Raw genomic sequence first — 17442 nt, forward strand, 5'->3', positions numbered from 1 at the left:
AGGAGCTGTTTACCCCCGTTTCCAGACTTTATGCTAAGCGAAGCTGATTGGCTGCTTGCTGTAGCTTCATATTTACCATACAGACATAGCAATAATTAAAACTGATGGCCATAAGATAAACGTGTACTATAGGTAAATTCTCTTGCTGAAATTTATGGAAGGGAAAAATATTTCAAGAACTAGTGGCTTCACCCACTTTACAACTCTATTAAATCAACAACGACAAAAATACTTCCAGTGTACTTTGGTGCCTTTTAGAAAAGCCATCCTAGTTTTGAAGGAGGCAGTGACTAGTACTATAACTACTACTACTACTACTACTACTACTACTACTACGTTGAGACCAGTGGTGCGCATGTACTCTGCGCCTACTGATGATGTCACAAAAGTGTGTGTGTAATCCTTGCCTCACATCCTCCTAAGCCCTCACCTCCCTCTCTCCTTCCACCCCTCCCTCTCTCCTTCTCTCTGCTGATCCCTGGCTCGCTCTTCGTCTCTCAATTTCCTTGTACCTAATCTCTTACAAAGACTCCTTTTGCCTGTCCTCTCTCTTTCTCTGTCTCTCTCTCTGCAGTCTGTCCTTCAGCGTCTCTCTTTCTTCCTCTAAATCCCCCTCTCGCCTGATTTTGGCTCGGCCTGCTGCGCCCCCCTCCTCAATTCCTCGTCTTTTCCTGCTGTCCGTTGCGCTCCTTCGCTGCGTCAGGTTGTCCTCGGTAATCAAACACAGGCGGTCAGACTCAGACAGGATGTGAGGTCAGACGAGGAGAGGAAGTTAGGGTGCGTGGGCAGCACATAAACAGAAGAGAGGAGGTGAGGGACAGTGAGGACATAGGTGTGTGTGTGTGTGTGTGTGTGTGTGTGTGTGTGTGTGTGTGTGTGTGTGTGTGTGTGTGTGTGTGTGTGTGTGTGTGTGTGTGTGTGTGTGTGTGTAGTTACATTGGAAAGCGATTCTGTTTCAGCCGTCAGCATCAACTCTTTGTGGTTGTTCTCTATATTAAACACTTAAGCAGCTGGACTCAGCAACCACAGCAAGTCATAACACTCAGCGGTGAGGTAAAGCAGTCGTGTTTTTCAAACTTTATTACTTGTCTTCTGAAACATTAAATAAATCTCTTACTTCTGTCACAAAGTTTGTGGGTTTGCCAACTTTTTTTCACAGTGCAGAAAATATTGGGCCGTCTCATTCAGTGTAGAATTGTTTTGGCTGTAAGTAGCTACGTAATGCAGCCAATAAATCTAGTGTTATTCAAGTAAATTTTTTAACCTAAATGTGGTCCTACTTTTGGTCCTGATTCAGCCCTCTAGAAGCAATGAGCTACAAGTTGGCAAAATGACAGAAAAGCAAAAAAAAAAAAAAACTCAGATTTTTAAGGGACGTTCAACATTTTTGGAAATAAGCCTATTTATTCTTTTTTTTTAGGTATTGTGTGATTTTGAGAAACCTAACAACCCGGATTTGTACAAAAAGTAATGGAAGCGCTTTGAATCTTAACTCAAGGTCCAGCTTTTGTTTGAGCTTTCAACTGCATCTGATAGTCTTCATCAGTGAATGCATTTCTTTTGATAGGGCTGCCTGATGACCGAATTTATTAGATGTAGAATCTCTCATTGGCCTAAATTTACTCTCATCACAGATTCCAAACAAAGAAATTAAAAAATTACAAAAAAAAAACAGGGACATCTTTACAGACATTCACCGAACCAGTCAGCCATTGGTTATACTGTAATTAATCCAGATGATATAAAAAATAAGAAATCTCATACAAAAGGGATTGGATTTCATAATTCTTTTTTTAAGCTACTAAACTTAACATGTAGTTTGATACATCCTCAACAGCACCAGCCTCTGACTCTAACAAAACAAAGGAAAAGGCAGAATGTGATTTTTTTATTTTTATTTTTTTATGGTAAATACAGAAAAAAAAAATCTATTTCTCCAGTTCCCAATAAATCATTAAACTTGTTCAACAGTAAAGCGGTTTGTCAGCCATGCATATTGTTTGATTATAAAGATGCTAATAATCGAATTCCTCCTCTTCTTGCCTTAACCGTGGTACCAGCACCAGACAAGTAGCTAAAGGACTGCAGCGTTAAACAGGCAATATTCTCCTTTTTCACCCAGCTGTGATAAATGGTTGGAATAAGCTGGGTCAGTCTGTGAGCAGACAGGGCTGTTCATGTCTGGAGCAGTCTGTCTGACTGTGCCATTATTCCATAAAAGAGAAAAGATCAGTTTTGTTTGAAAGGGGGCAAGATAAAAAAAAAAAAGCGTGCTAATGAGCCAAAGTGTCAGCAGTGATGCAGAATGTGTACTTCACCTGTTGAACTCTACCCAACACACACACACACACACACACACACACACACACACACACACACACACACACACACACACACACACACACACACACACACACACACACACACACACACACACACACGGAGGTCAAGTTGAGGTTGTGCTTCCATGACATCACTGTTGCCATGACTCATAAGTGCAACCCCAGGCTCAATAAGGCCCTCTCCCCTACAGAACCTGTCAGGGGGACTTAGCCACACACACACACACAATCATTCATTCATTCATCAGTTGAACCCAGTGATCTTCGAAAACAATATACATAAGTATACTGTGTATGTGTTTTTTTTATTTTTTCTGTATGTGCAGTTGTGTGTTAATGCCTATTTAATGAAGTCTTTTACCACTGTAACACTCTTATCAAACAGACTTGGTTTCATACAGGTCTTGAATGGCACACACACACACACACACACACACACACACACACACACACACACACACCCCTACCCCTGTGTGATTTATAGTGGTCAGACTCGGATGGAGAAAGCAGGCCTCCTCTGGTCGGAAAAACCTCAACTGTGGGGATCACACAGGGGGGAAAGACTTCCATTACCAACACATGTGTACACATACACACTCACTTGCACTCGCCCTCCTAACTACCCCGAGTGTCTAATAAATCCGCTTTTAGACACATCGTATCACTGGACCAGACGTGTGTGTGTGTGTGTGTGTGTGTGTGTGTGTGTGTGTGTGTGTGTGTGTGTGTGTGTGTGTGTGTGTGTGTGTGTGTGTGTGTGTGTGTGTGTGTGTGTGTGTGTGTGTGTGTGTGTGTGTGTGTGTGTGTGTGCCCTTCCACCCAAAATTATGCTCAAAAGGCCTTTATGAACTTTAGGACTGCAACTGATGATTGTTTTCATTATCAGTTGATGTTTTGATTATGTCTTCAATTAATGGATTAATAATTTCTTTATTATATTATTTATACTTTTCTTGTATTATGCGACCAATAGTCCAAATTCCAAATATATTTAATTTAGAATAAGCCGAGAAAAACAAAAAAACTCAGATTTGAGAAACAGGAACTGTACATGTTTGACATTTTTTGATATAGGACTTAAACGAATAATTGATTAAATCAATTATCTGATTGTCAACTTATCAATGGTTTCAACACAAACTTGTTACCATTACAATGAGCCCCACCATTTTCATAGACATAAATGTCCTTTTTCTACTCTGTCACAAAGTATGTAGGGATTATGCGTGTCCTCAGCATTTGAAAGACTTCACATTTAACACCTGATGTCTAGTTGATGTTTTATGGGAGGTTCAGCCATACAGGAAGCAATGCGCAGCTGCTTTCATGGGGGACCACGTGTGTGAATTAGCAGCTATATCTGATCCAGTATATTGTCTGGCATCTGTATCAAATACTCAAATAAAATAAAAATAAATAGAAGTTGAAATAAACCTATTTAAGAAGGGCTCTAAAAGGAGCATTTCAATCCTGTTCTTTGCAGGCTTGTGGAGTTAAATACACAGCAGCATTTTACAGTATATCAGCACGGTCATAATATACATATGGCATTGTTTTCAGTCTACTGCAAGGCTGCAACAACACTGCTGACGTCAGGTGATAATGTGGATGATTACTCACAAGTGTAGGGACAATTGAGTTGATTGAAAATGATACATAATAATGATTAGTATAATGATTTCTATGAAGTAGTGCCTCCAAATATAATCAACAGGTTCTATGTACAGAACAGAATAGTCACTGTGGAATATGAGTCTTTTATTTATTTATTTATTTTTTTTTGCTCTAGGTCGGGAATTTGTGACTAATGCTTTTCTGTGGAACACTGGATAATTTAGTCTTCTCCCCCCCCCCCCCACCCCAAGGGCTGTGTTCATCATGACTTTATAGGATGAAATAAGTGGTTGCTGAAGCCAACAAGTGTTGCATCACACACTATTAGACAACACACTTTTGGGGAATTTGGGTCTGGTTTCACTTTATTTTGGGCTATTTCTGTGTTTTTTGTTTCCACAGCTGACTGAATTACATTTTGGATAGAATACTTTCACAGACAAAATCAGGAACTGGCCGATTTTTTTGACCCTGCAATTTAACAGTCAAGATGCAAATCTTGACTGACCTTGGACAATAAGACATAGATTTCAAGATATCACAATAACATGGCTTGTGGGAATTGGGAACTTGGGATTGTGGAACTTTTCTTTATTTTTTTATTTAAATAAAAAAGTCAGGAGTCAGAAATGTATAAATTATGCACACAGATTGCAATTTGGCACAAATGCTCCAAAGATCGGTGCCAGTCTCTCTACTATGTTGAATATTACATTTAAAAAAAACCCTCTCTTGATGATGTGTGATAATTACTCTTTTTTTTTTTTTTTTTTTTTTTCTCTCTGTCTCCTTAGACCATGATTCAGAAGGAAAGCGTGTTCAAGACATGCTGTCTACAATTGACAAACCACAGGTTGGTATGCAAACCTCCACACACACACACACACACACACACACACACACACACACACACACACACACACACACACACACACACACACACACAATTATAACCACTCTCATCAATCACCTCTCGTCTGATGCACTCATAGCTGGCATGTGTCTTTTCCATATTTTCATCCTGTCTCTGTGACTACCATACAACTCAGATGCTTACACTGTATATGCAGTGTGTCTCTCATTTTAAAGTCATTTTCCGGGCTTTAGTAACCGTCACAGGTAAGGTAACTGATCTTTTAAGCTCTGCTTGGCCTGGCCACATGAGGGCAGCATCTGCTCATCCAAGCCATTCACTTCCCGCTCTGCCTTTATCAGCTGAAAAACACTATAACAGCTTTTTTTTTTCTTCCCCAAGGGGAATGTGAGTGAATGAGCTGGAGCCATGCAGAATATGGTTTGGTAGAGAAGAATTGCTCGCTCCCCGTGAAAGCAGTTTGGTCAGCAAGCTGTGCAATTCGACCCTTTTGAGAGAGTGAGCGAAAGGGAGAGAGAGATTAGGTCAAGTCAGAGTTGTGAGCCCTTCAGGAGATTAGAAGTTTATGGGCAGCAGTGATTCATTCGCTCTCATAACCTCAAATCACCTCTTCACTGATACAGCCTGTTTATTATAGTCAATATTGAGAAGCAAAAAGGAAAGGAGAGGGAAATGAGGAGGATTTTGAGATCTCCTAGTGTCATTGATTGCTATTTTGTGTCACTAACTGCAGATGGGATGTTCTTTTGCTTTTTTACACTCCATTACCTTAATGCATTTATATGGCTTCATACTGTATATGGAGAGATAGTAAGTTTCACTGGGCTCCCTGCAACAGCAAAAGTGCCTCGTGACGGATTTAGCTGTGTACCATATATACAGACTCGGGAGCAGGTGTTGCCGAGGCAGAGCTTACATGAGAAAGTTCTTTCATTTAAAATGTTCACAATATTGTCCCCGTGGTTGTGTTGTTTGCTTTCATAGCAGCTAGGTGCATCTACTTCAGCTGAATTGAAATATGAGAAGCAGTGAGGGGCTGAAAGAGAAGTAGGCAGGGAAAAAAGGAGTAATTTGCTTGTGAGTTCACCCTGTGCCTGGTTGCTCATAGTGCTTGAAGAAAGATGCAGCAAATCCTTTCCCCTCAAAGGTCTGGGTGCTCATAATAGCACTGGCTACATTTACATGCACATGATTAGTCGATGATGGCTGATAGTCACAGTAAGGCATTACACCAATGATGTTAATGCAGGTTACTTAATATTCCTATTTCCTTGCTTCGGACAATAAGTCAAAAGCTTTTTTGAAAAGGGTTTAAATAAAGCTGTGTGTAAACTCATTCTTTATCTTCAGAATAGTATAGCGTGCACAAATATGTTTTTATTTATTTTAAAAAGTAAAAAAGAGTGGAAAGCCTTATTTAGCTATCCACAGTGTGCATATTAGCAAAGTGATTGACAGAACGAGTGTGAAAACAATGTTCTTAGTTGTAAATAAATTGCCATAAAAGACAAAGGCATTCTCAGGCATGTGGACGCAGTGATGCGATCTCATAAAACCCAATCATTATGATCAAAACTCTCAATAAAATTACATGTCTGTCTCTGTCTTTTCCTGTCTGTCTTCCTCATAGACAGTCTAGGCATGGTTGTGGTTTCCAGTGCCCTCAAGGCACATTCATCGCCTGCTCACTGGATGTGAAGTCTGGAATAGCAGCAGACTGTGCTAAATCACGCTAAATTGGCTCACCCACCATATGCCGCAACTAAAACTCCCATAAACATGCAGGCACTTGCAGGCACACAGGCATGCATACAATTGAACACACAAAACATGCAGGCCTTTTTTTTTTCCCATGTTTGTTAATTTTTATTTGCTTGTGTGTTCTCGTCCCAATGGATGTGCAAGAGCCCGAAAGAGCAGTGGAGTCTGGGCTACTGCTTTTAATGACACATTGCTTTACACACGCATTTACAGAGCCAAATACATTCATGGACAGACAGACAAAAACTAGATGCACATTTAAAATGATACACACACCTTGATAGAACAATTTTACCTACATAATCATGAGGTTTGAGTTAATGCTGCCTAGAACAGAATAGAATTGAAAGGATCACTTACAAATAAAAAAACTATAAAATGTCCTGCATACAGCTGCTAACCAAATGCCACACTACATTTTGTGCAACCATACTTGGTTTCATTGTGTATATAACATGCAGTATGTATGATTATGTGTGTCTTATAGGTGTCCAATGTGCAGGCACGGGCTGCACGGTTGTCCTGGGCCCCCCCGGCAGGGCTGGTGAACAGGCACGGTAACGGGATGCCTGTGTCCTGCTCCTACGAGGTTTCTCTCTCAGATAAGGGACGAGACGGAAAGTATCGCCTCATATACAGGTAGGGAACACACTCCAAGCTTTAAGAATACGCCACCAGCTACAAAGACACCTCAAGAAATGGCCAAAGTACACTGGTGTGACTTTTGTGCTTTGTTTGTTTCAGTGGCGAAGAATTGGAGTACCACCTGAAAGACCTAAGGCCAGCGACAGACTACCACGTACGGTAAGGACTTTGCCAGAGGACATTTTGCGTGTGGTGTTTTATACTGCTTTCATACCTTTGTATGTTTTATATATATATATATATATATATATAACATTTGGATATCTTGTGTGTTTGCTTTAGGGTGTCGGCAGTGTACAACTCAGTTCGAGGCTCGTGTTCAGAGGCCGGATCGTTCACTACACACTGCAGCGCCCCCGATGTCCCGTTATCCCCGAAACTCTCCCACCGCACCAAGAGCACCCTCACCCTACAGTGGAAGGTACAGGCACTAACAGACGCTCCTTTTTTAATCTCAAAGACATACAGTAACACATTTAACCCCTATAAACAGCCCAGGGATTTATGATGTGTCAATTGGTTTTGACGGCCCATTTGCGATTAAATTATTCTAAATTAAACAAGACTCCGGGTTCTTTACATGTCTACCACACTTCATTTGTACAGTGACACACAAAAGATCTGCGTTCTTTTTTTTTTTTGATTATTTTTTTGGGGCTTTTTCCACCTTTTAATTGATTGAACAGCTAGGTGAGAAAGGGGGAAGACATGCAGGAAATCATGACAGGTCAGATTCGAACCCTGGACCTCTGCGTCGATGCATAACCCTCTCAGTATATGTGCGCATGCTCTACCCACTGAGCCAACCCGGCCACAGATCTGCATTCTTTGATGAATGTAAACAGCTATGCTTCACCTGGTTTACCTAGCTTGACTTTATCAACCCTACAGCCCCTATTGGAGAGACATTCTTGCATTTTCGCACAATGCAGTCACGGCGCATCCCTCTAGCCTCTCTGACCTTCTCCCTGCACACTTCGTTTTCATTACCGTCACTGATAAAGATTGACATCAGTCATCCAGACAGGATATGAGGCCAGTCATAAAAACATGGCGGGTATTTTGTCTGTCTCAGTGTTAGATACCTTTTATCCTTGGCTAATCTCTCTGTCTCTCTCTTGTCTCTTGTGTGCCTCGCTCCTTCCACAGCCCTCAGGCGACAACGGATCCAAAATCACAAACTACCTGCTCGAGTGGGATGAGGTGAGCCTGTCTCTCGTCTGTCATGAATCCCCTTTTATTTTAAAGAAAGAAGCCGTCGTACCTATCACAGACGTCACAAAATGGATGCTAACATGTAGCTCCTCAGACAAGATGTAATAAGTGTTTAAATTATGCCTTTCCAATCCATGTTGGTTACTTTTTCACTTTGTCATCCTTTTTCTTCTTCGTCTATTTAGGCTAACTCTTTTCTTCAATCTCCTATTGCAATTAATTGTATCTCCCTGTTCTTGTCTCATCTTACTTTCTTTTTTCATCTATGCATCCATCTCTTCTCTCCTCTGCAGGGAAAGAAGAACAATGTTTTCAGAGAATGTTACTTCGGGAGCCAGAGACACTGTAAGCTGACACGACTGTTCCCCGCCTGTGGCTACACGTTCAGAGTGGCTGCATACAACGACATTGACACAAGGTAATGTTGCCTATTACTGAATACACAAAAACATGTGCTATACACAACCATGCACTCAGGTGAAAAAGTAGTCATGCACACATATCACAAATAGCACAGGAGGCAGATGCCATAACTCTTTGTTGTTGCTTGTTCATATACTGTAGGAGCATGGATTTATTAAGATACACGACAGCTTTTCACATGAGCACCTGACAGTTAGCACTGCAGGCACAACATATGCATTTTCATGATAAAGTCTGAATGAATCTGTCCACCTCCGTAATAATTGACATGCAGCAGTCTACCTGCATCAATTATTCTGCATGTGACAGGAGTCCTCCTCCTTTTTCCTTCTTTTCCCTCTATTTCCTCTCTCCTCTTGTCTCCTCTTTGTCATTATGGCGGCGAGCATCTCGCCTGCAGTCGTTAGGTTGACAGGGAGGAGGGTGGAGGTGATGGAAGGGAGCGAGAGTGAGGGAGGAGATATTAGCTCTTGGGCTGAACTCAAAGCGGCCTTAATGCATCCTTCAGCTTTGAAGCTATGGACACTCAGTCTGGCACAAACATACCCGGCATACGCTGGGTTTTTATTACTAGCTATTTTTCTTGAATTTTTTTTTTTAGACCTCTCAAACCCGTACATTCAAATTCTTTCCCTCCTGCAACTCTCAAATTAGCCTCCCCCCCTCCTCTGTTTTTTTCTGTCTGGCTTCTAGCATGTATACATCCTATTTTTCTCCTGTCACGGCTCCTCTTTAACCTCCCTCTTCTTACTTTCTCCACTGGCAGCTCCCCACAGCCCCATCCTTACCTGCATCCCCGCACCTACCCCTTCATTCCCTTGAAATGAACACTGTCAGTGTCCTTTTCGTATTCACGTTTTCTCCACCTTTCACTTATCAAAAATGTTCCTCTCTCTGTCCCTGCTGAATTTGTAATTCATGATGCACAGCTTCCCTTCCCTCTTGCACTGCAGTCCCCTTTCCCTCAAAATTAATGATCCAAGAAGTTAATAATTTGCTTCAGCATTTTAAATAAAAACAAAAAAATGTGTATAAAATGGAAATGTTGTTTTGTGCAGTGGCTTCAGCACAGAGGTGGTCTTTTACACCATGGGCACCTTACCTGCTCTGCCTCTGGCACCGCGGCTGGTCAGGGCGGGGGTGTCCTGGGTGACCCTGGAGTGGGGGCGTCCTGAGGGCAGTCCGAGCGAGGAGCAGCTCAAATACACACTTGAGATCCAGGAGGACAACAGCGTGAGTACCACACACATCTAAGCACCCATATTTATATGAAACCATTCATAAGTTTATGTTAGGGGCACAGGTTCTTTTCCATTACCATAAAAAACAGCCCTCATAGATTTGAACATGGTGGGAGCCACACAATCCACCAAAGTAAAACTTGAAAGTGTAATCTGGTTTTGTGAAACCTTCAGTTGTGTTATTTGATTGAGCTCTGTGCTGACAGTCACTCAAATTCCACAAGAAGAGAAATTTCCACCAAGGAAAAATGGATTATGAGAAAATATAAAAAGATTCCTTGCATAATGCATTGCAAAATAGTTTTGGGGTAATGTACAGCAGATGCACAGAGCAGTATTACTGTATAACACTACATGATTGAGCACGTATATAAAATGGGAATTGCACCAAATGCTCCCACACACTCCCCCTCACACACACATGTACAGTATATCATGCAAAAGTCAGCATTTATTGCATCCATATGCTTGAAAATGTGCACTTAAACTAATACACTGACAGAAACACTTGTACATACACACACAGACTTCTGACAGTGTATCTGTATCTGTATCACCCACAGGAAACAGACTTTCATCCTAAGTACACTGGAGAAAACTTGACCTGTACTGTACAAGGCCTGAAGAGGAGTACACAGTATAAATTCAGGGTGAGTGACGACATAATGTGGATGCTGGTGTGTTAATTGTTTTTTTATTACCTCCACCAAGCATAACACTATAGGCTACCTTTTAAAAGTGAGGAATAATATCCTGTCTCCTTCATATAGCCCTCAGTTGGGGCTGTTCTTTATATAAATAATATATCATTCAAAGTACATTAAAGCAAACGCTCAAAAGGGTGCATTTACTCTTTGACATTTTGTTTGATTTCAGGTGTTCTCTTGAGTACATTGTGTAGCTATAGCTCAGGTCATCTTGTCTGCCTATTAATCTTCAGTTTTTACTTAATCAGTTTCCAGTCAGTGATGTTCTCTTTCTGTTAAGTGTTTCTATGGATACCAACCTATCCAGGTGACTTCAGTGAGTCCGTTGTCATCAGTGGTATTACAGTATCCATCAGTGTAGTAAGGAATATAGCATTTTACCACCAGATAAGTGGCTGCAATTTAACCTGTTGTGAAAGAAGGCAATTCACAAGCCAATTAGAAAGTAGAGAACACCGGCTCAAATAAAAGCTGTGATAGCTGTTCATAATGTGAGGACATTGTGACACAAATGTTACTCACAGTAGATCTTTGTAGGCCTAAGTGAGTTCGCGTTATTAATAATGCGGGAAGTCCAGTGTGTCTTGTTGTCAACAATGTATTATGGTGCAATCATCTCATACACCTTACATGGACACACACACACACACACACACACACACACAAACACACACACACATGCGCGCACCTGTCCTCACTCGCTATGTCAGTTGAGGCGGCTGACACAAACATACATGCTCACACACAAAGGGACCTCTGTGTTCTTTGTGATGTTCATCCGGTGTGAACATCTGGAAACAAAGCAGATTGATTTTCCATGGAATGGGGTAATGGAGGGAGTAAACTGAAGAGAAATGAAGGCAGAGGAGCCATGATAACCAAAGGTGGAGTAGAGAGTAATGGCTCCTAATCGATCAGGACAGTTCCTTTACTTCTTGATAGATTCCCATTCTCACTATGCCTCTTTTTTTGTCTTACACTCAATCTTTACTCATTTTGTTTCTTCTTTTACCCTATTCTTTCCTCCATTTCTCTCCCTTACCAACCATCTTTTTTATGTATACTGCCCTTCTGCCCTTTTTGCTTTCCTCTTCTCTCTTTCCCTTTTCTTTTGTTCACCTTACATTGTCCCTCCTTTAACCCTTGTTTAACCGATGTTGTCCGTTCCCGTCCCTGCAGCTCATAGCATCGAACATGGAGGGAAAGAGCAGTCCCAGTGAAGTGCTGGTGTGCACCACCAATCCAGACAAACCAGGCCCTCCATCTACACCCTGTGTCACCGCAGTAACGCCCTACGGATTTACCATCACATGGGGTAAAGATACAGACCCACACATGTATGCACATTTACCTTACACCGACACAGAGATGGGCAATATTCTTAAAACCCAATGGTTGCACATTCTGTAACACTTATAAGATGCAAGTGGAAATGCACACAGTCACAGGGAATTGTACTAACACAACCACCAAAGGTGAAGTTAAAATTCTAATTTAAATGATCATACATTACCCACCATCTAACTTACAGATGCATTTAAATGAATATGTTTTTTTCCAATCTTGGATTTGGTCAACATTTGCTTGGTCGATTGCTGAGATACTATTTTTAGTCCATTAGTTGGCAAAACAAGAAAAGCCAAGGTGTCACAATTATCTGAATTGTTCATTGGCATAATGGAAAAGATTTGAAGATGTTCTAGTATCCATTCAAGGTCAGTGTAGTACTATTATAGAAAATATACTAGAAAATGTTCAAAATGGAGTGGTGATAGTTGCTCAAACAAACTCAACTTGAAAAAAAATTAAATCCAGCAGAGCATATAGCAGTAAGTATTGATGGAAAATAGAAAATCAATGACAAACTTCTGCCTCTGGGGTGTTATCATGAAACTGAAGTAGCGGCCATAAACAGCCATCATGTGTGCTATCATCCATCTGTCCCGCGTCAGTGCTGCGCAAGTCAAGGCAGCCGGCCCTTTTTCAAATGTTGTAAAATGGCACAGATCATGCTGTATCTCTCGAACACCATTCAGATATTGATTTGACTTAAAAAGCTATAAACACAAAACATTTTAGAGTGCTAAACAATAATAATAATAAAAAAAAAAAGTATTTTGTTATAAGTACATCAGCTACAGCTTAATCATTTTAAAGTGATAGAGCTGCACTACAGTCCATTATGTAGTGTGTGGGTGTGCCTAACTGTAATTATGTCAACAGTGTGGATACAATAAGAATAAGCAGAGGCCCAGTCAAGTAGGTTGTTTCCAGCAGTGCTGATTCCCCTATAATCTCAGAATAAATCATCCCCAATTGTGTATTATTTTATTGTTACCACCACAAAGTTTCTCTAAAAATGTATTTATACAGATTAATACAGAAATAAAAGAAACTAGAACAATTTCTTACCAGTTCCCTTGCTACTGAAACATTTGGCAAGAGTTGTATAACTCCTCTGTGCTCTGAGAGAATTATCATTTTTGTTTGGATGAACGTAAAACTACCACAGCTTTATGAGTTATTGTACAATGTCTTTAGGACGGATGGGGATGGCTACATTTCTTAAAAAAAGTCTCAACGGGTGACCTATGAATGTGTGTTATATTCATTTTTGTGAAGAATTTGTGTTGATACTAGGCCATTTTACACCTTTTCCTGAAGCCATAAAGGTCATGCTAGAAATGTGAGATGTTTTTACACGTATTCCTGAGTTGTTCTCCAGCTCATAATGTTTATGTGTAATAATAACCCAAACTATAATGACCCCATCTATTCCTCCAACAGATCCTCCCCAGGACAACGGGGGCTCAGAAGCTCTTACGTACCTGCTAGAGATCTCAGAGGGATGCTCTGAAGGTACGACTTATATCTATCTGCCTGTGCTTCCGTGCATCCATCCAGCCACACATTCAGCTAATTTGAGTGCTTTTTCAGTCCACCATCTTTTAAAAGAAAGCTCAAAATGTACCAAACCGTCCTCTCTCCCTGTGCTGGTTCTCTCTATGCATCCATTTCTCTCACTTACCCTCCTAAGAAGAACAGCGGCTGTAATTCACTCTTTGTTAGCAGCAATTTAGGTACACAGCATTTATCAGTTTTCTGCTGATCTGCACCACAGGAAGCAAATGTTCTCTGTATTCATTCAATCACATCAAAGAAAGAGGAGTAAGCTGTTTCTTGAAGACCAGTGTTGAATATCAAAGAACAGAAGAATGAAATGTCAAAAGCTCATGTGTCTTCTTTCATTGGTAATGAAAGAGGATCAACAGCAGCACATATTGAACCCCATGTCCAGTGGATTGATGTAATTAGTTTTTGGCTTGTCTGCAACTCAAGTTAACTCTGTGCTTTTCAGTCAGTATGACTGGATGTGGTGTTTGATCTCTTTTTATTGGTTAAAAACATTTTAGGAGCAGCTAAGAATCTGGCTTAATTGGTTTGAAATGTATTTCTCTATAGCATTTCATATCCAAGACTAATACGTTTTATCGGTAGTTATTATTTATCAAAAGCTTAACGTTGAAAAACCTCATCTGCTTCATCGGGCCTGTGTGGGTGTGATTTGATCAGATTTGATTGACTGTGACCGAACAACCCACCAATTCCATCAGATTTTGATAAACAGGTTATTTGCATAACCTGTTTCCAACTGATACTCAACTTTAAACCAGTGAGAAGAGCACAGACAAAACATAAAATACAAAAATATGTGATGTGATCACCCAAACTGTTCTTGCCTTCATGGAATATTGTTTGTTCATGTAGGATTCCATTGCTGACTGTAACAAATAGGTTTTCAAACGTCAAAGATACCTTGCACAGTATAACAATTTTCTTTCCCCATGTTTCCCTGTTTTCTGATCTGTATATTGAGGTAGTTTTCTGTTTAGAGGATTTTTTGGCGCCCCCCAAAAGCGGTTTTAGCCAGCCCTGAAGGAAAATCACTAGAACCAAAATGGTAACAAATTGAGAATAAAAAATAGCAATTCAAATCCTCTCTAAATGTGTTTAAGAGCAATTTACCAAACAACCGTTAAACAAGCAGAACATAAAGTTGAATATGAATGAATATGAGCGCTAATCTCACTTCTACCATCCAGAGTCAGGCTGTGTCAGACTCTCCTGGTGATTTAGTTATATATTAATATGTTTTTTAACCAGTTATGTTAATTGGGGTTTTATTTACTCAAGCATAATATACATTTTTGTTTATGAAATTGTCAGAAATAACAGGAAAATGCATAGATTTCTGTCAAATAGGGTAACAGAGTCTTTGCCTTTCCTGTACGCGGACTGATCATGCTTGCTGTTGTGCGTAGTTCCCCCCCCAACAGCAACAAGTCCCCCTCTGTACCTTCTGAAGCTATGATTAATAACTAATAACAGCATGGTTTATGGGTTACTTCTTTATGGGCTCAATAATAGTTTAGAGGACAGCGCCAAGTTCATCCTAATGTCCTAATCAATGTGTGTACATGATTTGTCTTTGTGTATTTCTGTGTGTTCATGTATGTAATACTATGACAGTGTGACTCTTAAGAGGACTACAAGCACAAACCACGCAAGAGGCTGGCTGGTTGAACTCTCTGTGACTCCTTATGTCCTGTACCAGTATGAACCAGTGCAGGTTCACCTACTGTAACATTGTTAATTCTTCATAGCTTGACATACATTTGTTTAATGAGAACACTTGAAATAGCCAGACACTTACACAATGATAAGGTAAATAAAAAAAATAGTTTTTCAAGCCTCATATTTGACACACGAAGATAAATCAGAAATGCCACTGAAATATAACTTTTTCTTCAAAGTATGCAGATAGTTTACTGCCACGATAGAATAGTGAGTCAATACTTTGCTTTAAGCACACATTGTAGACTGCAAATCATGCCTTATTCTCCTTGATGTGCACTCACAATAATGTTACTGTGCTGTTCTTGGAAAGTGGCTTCAGTTTAGTTTTATTTAGAAAATGTGGTTTTCATGTTCTTAGAATTACCGTATATGAGAACACTTACACAATGATAAGGTATATATATTTAAAAAAAGCCTCACCAAAGCATTTTTGAAATATGAAGAAGTAAGTACCACACAATCAACAGAACAAAAAAAATAACCCTAAAATGGTGTGCAGTTATTCAAGGGGTTCTGTTTCCGGAAAAATAATTAGGTCAACTGCATATAGATGCGAAACGGCAGGAGATTCTGTGTATGCACTTATGCTCATGTATGCAATGGGTTGCTTAATTCAGTTGTTTTGTGTATGCAGCGAGCCAGTGGGAGGTAGCGTACAGTGGTCCAGCAACAGAATGTGTGTGTGAGCGCCTCACACCTGGGATCTTCTACCGCCTACGTGTGTGTAGCATCACCACGGGAGGACACAGCCCGGTAAGACACAAACGCACACACACACTCTTGCATGCAAAACTTCAGAGTGGTAACCTGGTAAACTTTTAATTTTTTACTAATGAGTTTGGAGTTTGGCAGCAGTGATGCATTAGTGTTGCGCATGTAGTAACGTGGGTGGAAATCTGCACATAGATAATCAACAATGTACATAAGTATAATTAAGATTTTTGCCAGTAATTATTCAAACTGATCTATAACTGCAGTTCCTTCTCTTTTGTTGTGATATCCTGTGCTCCTGAAGTGCACTGTTAGTGTTCCGGTCCGTACACTAAGTGTCCCACCAGGGCCCTGCCAGCCGCCAAGGATTGTGGGTAAAGCCAAACACAAGGAAGTGCAGTTAGAATGGGGTAAGTGCACACATACACGTACACTGTGTTTAGTTTTATTTACCAAAATGTATTTGAATTGTTTTATTTAAGGAGGCTAAATCACCTTCTGGCTGCTTTATACATTTCCCCGGCCAACTCTAATGAAACCTTAGTCAACCATGTTTTGGCCTAATTGAGCCCTAATTTAGCCTATTAAATGCCTAACCTAGCCTCACATCTGACTTAACTCCCCTAATGTCTGCCCATTATTGCAGATTAGTACTGTTATCTGTTGGCAGGCAAAAGTCTTCCAGTCTGAAACGCTGAGGAAGTTCTTGTTTAACCAGTTTAATACAGATGGCCTCAGCCCTAATGAGCTCAAATTCAGGCAGCGCTGCTGCAATTACTAGCTTGAGTTGAAGGTCAGACCTAATGTATTGGAGGGTTTTCCCCTCTGTCTCCATCATTTATTACTTTCACCATACTGAAACCAGAGTGAAGCAACTGGTAGAAGAAAGAATCCCTTGGAGGGGATTGAGACATGCACCTGGTGAACTGATCTGTAAACACATGACGTCTGAAACTAAACATAATATTGAGCAAAGCTTTTAAAGTTTATGCATAAAAGACATCATATCATCATATATGTTGTGTCTTTCCATTACACACGGTTTTAACACACTCTCTCTCGCTCTCGCTCTCCCTCCCTCCCTCCCTGTAGAACCCCCTGTCTCTGAGGGAGTATGTGAGGAGTGTGTGTTCAGTCTGGAGATGAGTGAGGGGGACACCAAGCCAGCAGAAGTCTACCATGGGTCAGAGCTGCAATGCACTGTTGGTAGTCTGCTGCCTGGTGCCACGTACAGCTTCCAACTGCGGGCTGCCAACGAGGCTGGGGTAAGA

At 40.6% G+C, this 17442-nt stretch overlaps 1 protein-coding gene across 5 annotated transcripts in view; it reads left to right on the plus strand.

Annotated features, from left to right (window-relative positions):
• Window positions 1–17442, plus strand: part of fndc3ba (fibronectin type III domain containing 3Ba) — a 102470-nt gene that overhangs the window by 58762 nt on the left and 26266 nt on the right. For all 5 annotated transcript variants that reach the window (XM_028565546.1, XM_028565547.1, XM_028565548.1 and 2 more), the window contains 13 exons: window positions 4751–4809; window positions 7079–7230; window positions 7336–7395; window positions 7519–7657; window positions 8386–8439; window positions 8745–8869; window positions 9933–10107; window positions 10679–10765; window positions 12002–12137; window positions 13610–13681; window positions 16095–16213; window positions 16476–16581; window positions 17264–17436. In XM_028565546.1, the coding sequence (XP_028421347.1) occupies window positions 4751–4809; window positions 7079–7230; window positions 7336–7395; window positions 7519–7657; window positions 8386–8439; window positions 8745–8869; window positions 9933–10107; window positions 10679–10765; window positions 12002–12137; window positions 13610–13681; window positions 16095–16213; window positions 16476–16581; window positions 17264–17436 (1457 nt within the window). The remainder of the gene's footprint in view (window positions 1–4750; window positions 4810–7078; window positions 7231–7335; window positions 7396–7518; window positions 7658–8385; window positions 8440–8744; window positions 8870–9932; window positions 10108–10678; window positions 10766–12001; window positions 12138–13609; window positions 13682–16094; window positions 16214–16475; window positions 16582–17263; window positions 17437–17442) is intronic.

Source organism: Perca flavescens, chromosome 20 (assembly GCF_004354835.1).
Source record: "Perca flavescens isolate YP-PL-M2 chromosome 20, PFLA_1.0, whole genome shotgun sequence".
In the NCBI taxonomy this organism is placed as follows: domain Eukaryota; kingdom Metazoa; phylum Chordata; class Actinopteri; order Perciformes; family Percidae; genus Perca; species Perca flavescens.